This window comes from Enhydra lutris, unplaced genomic scaffold (assembly GCF_002288905.1).
Source record: "Enhydra lutris kenyoni isolate GAN:26980312 unplaced genomic scaffold, ASM228890v2 scaffoldscaffold59, whole genome shotgun sequence".
Lineage (NCBI taxonomy): Eukaryota > Metazoa > Chordata > Mammalia > Carnivora > Mustelidae > Enhydra > Enhydra lutris.
In genome coordinates this window covers 4,498,394-4,502,527 of record NW_019154143.1, presented here as the reverse complement: position 1 = coordinate 4,502,527, position 4,134 = coordinate 4,498,394, and the positions used below count along the sequence as shown (strand labels likewise).

Below are 4,134 nucleotides of genomic sequence, written 5' to 3'. Positions count from 1 at the left end.
TATTTGAATAGGCATTTCTTCTCGTGCCCAGGGTCCCCAGTTCTCCTTCTCCCAAGAGGACTCCCTGACTTCCATCTTGCCATCCCTCACAGAAATCGACACTGTGGTCTTCATTTTTGCCCTGGATGGTGAGAGGCAGGAGCGGTGGGGTGAGCAGATGGAGGCAGGGGAGTGACTCAGGGGAGCTGTCACTTTTCTGGGTCTTAAAGCACCTGCTCCGAGGGAGGGAGAGGGGCACGTGTCCTGACTGGACCGCAGGGAACAGGAAGAAGAGCTTTCATCTCTGGTCCCCTTCCCCTCTCCTAAACAACCTCACGGAGGTGCAGGCGCTGGTGGAGCAGGTAAGGAGAAGACTGCCAACATCCAGGCCCTGGCGCATAGCACCGTGGGGCAGACCCTGCCGGTGAGGGTCCAGCCTTGGGGACGGAACCTGGGGTGGCAATTACAGCAAGGTCTTCCTGAGGATGTTGCTCTGGCTCCATTCTCTCTCTCTTTCTCCAGACCCCTCTGAAGAAGCTCTTCCCCTCCATCATCAGCATCACGTGGCCACTGCTTTTCTTTGAATATGAAGGGAACTTCATCCAGGTATGGGGAATGAGAGGGTATTATCTGTGCTGAGGGACGAAGAGAGGGAAGGGTTCCAGAAATTAGAAAACTCAAGGCTGGGGCGCCTGGGTGGCTCCGTGGGTTAAGCCTCTGCCTTTGGCTCAGGTTATGATCTTAGGGTCCTGGGATCGTGTTCTGTATCTGGCTCTCTCCTCAGCAGAGAGCCTGTTCCCCCCCCACCCCTACCTACTTGTGATCTCTGTCTGGTAAATAAATAAATAAAATCTAAAAAAAAAAAAAAAAAAAAATCCGTCAAGGCTGGAGGGTGGAAAGCTTTGCTGGACTTCCAGAAAGCCAGCTGGGCAAGTTCTTGTGTTACCGGCTCACTGGTCAGTGTTTCCAAGGTAATGGCTCAGTTCTCTCCAGGAATATGTGAAAAAAACAGGCCAGGCTACCAGTCACCTGACAGACACTCATTTGTCCCTTGTTTCAGGTTCATTGTTGATGTTATAGTCATCCTCACTATACAAAAGTCTTTAAGGTATATCCTTGCAAGTTCACTATGCTGAATTCACTGCAGACAATGTATGCTGCAGACAGACATTCTGCAGACAGAATATGCTGAATTACTGATATTGTCTATAATATAATGAAATTATAATTTCACTAATTATACTTTATTATAATATTTGTAATTATAATTTTACTAATTATAATCTCACTACTGAAGCACTGATAATGCTTTAGCAAGGCATTATCAGTACAAGCACTGACAATTATCATAGAAATAATTATCAATTTGGGTACACTTTGCAGTTTGGTCTGGAGAGGGCATTGGGACATCTGAGTGTTAGTTCACCTGTGCTTTGTGGCCCAAGAAAGAAGGCAGTTTTGCATCTGTGGTTCCTCCGTGTTCTCACCTGACACCTGCCCACCATCCACAGGGCACGACCAGGCCCTGAAGGGTTGCGCTGGAGACATGTGGTCTCACCCATTATTCAGATCACCTCCTCCAGGAAGCTTCCTGACTTGGCCGAACAGCTGCTGTGCTTTCTTACCTGCACTCAGCACTCACAGGAAGCCCTTCCCCCGGAGCCGAGGGGTCCATGCTCCTTCCAGTGCGCACCTTTGTCTTCCCTTCCAAATGGTGTTCATGGGTCACAGCTCTACTTTTGTGGCATACTTTCTACATTCGTTGTCTCCTTTGACATCTCACATCTTCTAAGAAGTCTTCTCCGATGAAACCCACGTTGTCTAGAACCCTCCTTGATGTGAGATACCTCTTCCAGGTTCCACTGTGCCGTCATCATACCTAATACACATGTAGGACTCTGTACTTTACAAACTATTTCATTTATAATATCATTTCTCATAACGGGTTCCTAAGAGAGGTAGTTTTTCCCCCCATCTCAGAGAAGGAAGCTGAAACTAAGAGATTAAGGCATTGTAATCACAGCCACGTGGTTAAAGCAGGAGCCAGGACTCGAACCCTGGCCTTGTGACTCTAAGTCCATGGTTGATTTCACTTTACAGTATAAATTTCAACCATATCCATGAATTGAGCCAGATTCTTTTTTTTTTTTTAAAGATTTTATTTATTTGACAGAGAGAGAGAGATCACAAGTAGGCAGAGAGGCAGGCAGAGAGAGAGGGGGAAGCAAGCTCCCCGTTGAGCAGAGAGCCTGATGTGGGGCTCAATCCCAGGACTCTGAGATCATGACCCGAGTTGAAGGCAGAGGCTTTAACCCACTGAGCCACCCAGGCGCCCCGGGCCAGATTCTTTTACTCATTCATTCATTATGCACCTATCACGTGCCAAGTCCTATTCCAGGGATAGGGGATATAGTAAGGAATGTTAACCTGTGATCTTTTGAAAAAGATCTGTGTTTTTAAAGAAAATTATAATTATAGTAGCAATATTTTTATTGTAAACACTTTGGAAAATACAGAAATCAAAAGGAGAAAAGCATTCATAATAACCTTCTTCCAGGGGAGCCTGGATGTCTCAGTGGGCTCACTGAGCCCCAGTGTTCTCAGGAGACTAGAGGATCTAAGGGATCCCTTATATTCCTTAAATTCGACCTTGACTGTGCCAAGGAAAAGAATAAATCTCAGATACAAATGCTTTTTTCTTTAATGTTATTGAAAACAAAACACCCAGTTTCCCATTTTTAAAACATATCCTTAGAATGGGGTGCCTGGGTGGCTGAGTGGGTTAAAGCCTCTGCCTTTGGCTCCGGTCATGATCTCAGGGTCCTGGCATCAAGTCCCATATCCGGCTCTCTGCTCCACAGAGAGCCTGCTTCCTCCTCTCTCTCTCTGCCTGCCTCCCTGCCTACTTGTGATCTCTCTGTCAAATAAATAAATAAAATCTGTTTAAAAAAAAAACAACCTTTTTCCAAAAAACCACTTAGACAAATTTTGGAGAATGTCCCTCTAGGCTTTTTTATGCATATGTACGTATGTAAATATATTTATACAAAAATAGGACCATCTTCACCATGCTGTTTTTAACTCGCTTCTCTTCACTGAAAATTATGAACACCTTTCTGTACAAATATATCCATATCATCATTTTTTAAAAGATTTTTATTTATTTATTTGAGAGAGAGAATGAATAGGGGGAGGGGAAGAAGGGCAGAGGGAGAAGCGGACTCCCTGCTGAGGGCAGAGCCCAAGGCAGGGGCTGGATCCCAGGACCTGAGGTCATGACCTGAGCTGAAGTCAGACACTAAGGTAACCGAGCCACCCGGGGGGGCCCCTAATTCAAATTCCTTTGATGACTATGGAGATTGGCTGCTTAAAGATATATATTGGCTATTATTTTTTTTTCTTTATTGTGTTACTTCTTCATGCCTTCTGGGCATATGCATCCATTCTTCTGGAAATATTTAATTTTTTCTTACTAATTTATAAGAGGGAGTGTATATAGCAAGGACAGTAGCCTTTTTTTTATTCCCGTTCTATGTTTTCCTCTAGTTTATGACTATTTTTTATTTTTCCATTGTAGATGGAGAGTTGTTTTCTTTACATTTTTACATGGTCACATCAATCAGTCTTTTTTTGGTGGTGTGTATAGCTTCTGTCTTTTGCTTGGTTCTGGTTTGTATCTTTCCAAATATATTGCGATTGTTTGAAATAAAGAGGCTTCCATTAGTAAATCTTTAGTTGCAGAAATATCGTTGATGTAAACTCCTCCCACACTTTTATTTTGAAAACTTTTCCACCTACAGAAAAATCGCCACAACAGTGAACACCCATACAATTCTCCCAAGATTCCCCAATCTTTTTTTTTTTAAGATTTTATTTATGTATTTTACAGAGAAAAACAGCACATAAGCAGGGGTAGTGGCAGGCAGAGGGAGAGGAAGGAGAAGCAGGCTTCCCACTGAGCAGCGTACCTGACATGGGGCTTGCTCCCGGGATCCCGGGATTGAGACCTGGGCTGAAGGCAGATGCCCAACTGACTGAGCCACCCAGGCGCCCCTAAATTCACCAATATTTAACATTTTGCCACATCTGATTCATCCGTCTTTTCCTTTGAATTATTTGAAAGATACTTGGAGATAAGATGACATTTGACACAAA

The 4,134-nt window shown here is 44.1% G+C and overlaps 1 protein-coding gene across 1 annotated transcript in view; it reads left to right on the top strand.

Moving 5' to 3' along the window:
• LOC111158382 (glucokinase regulatory protein-like) overlaps positions 1 to 4,134 on the top strand; it is a 28,333-nt gene that overhangs the window by 8,605 nt on the left and 15,594 nt on the right. Inside the window, 4 exon segments of the mRNA XM_022520388.1 lie at positions 32 to 128; positions 307 to 339; positions 342 to 403; positions 502 to 585. Of these exon segments, the coding sequence (XP_022376096.1) occupies positions 32 to 128; positions 307 to 339; positions 342 to 403; positions 502 to 585 (276 nt within the window).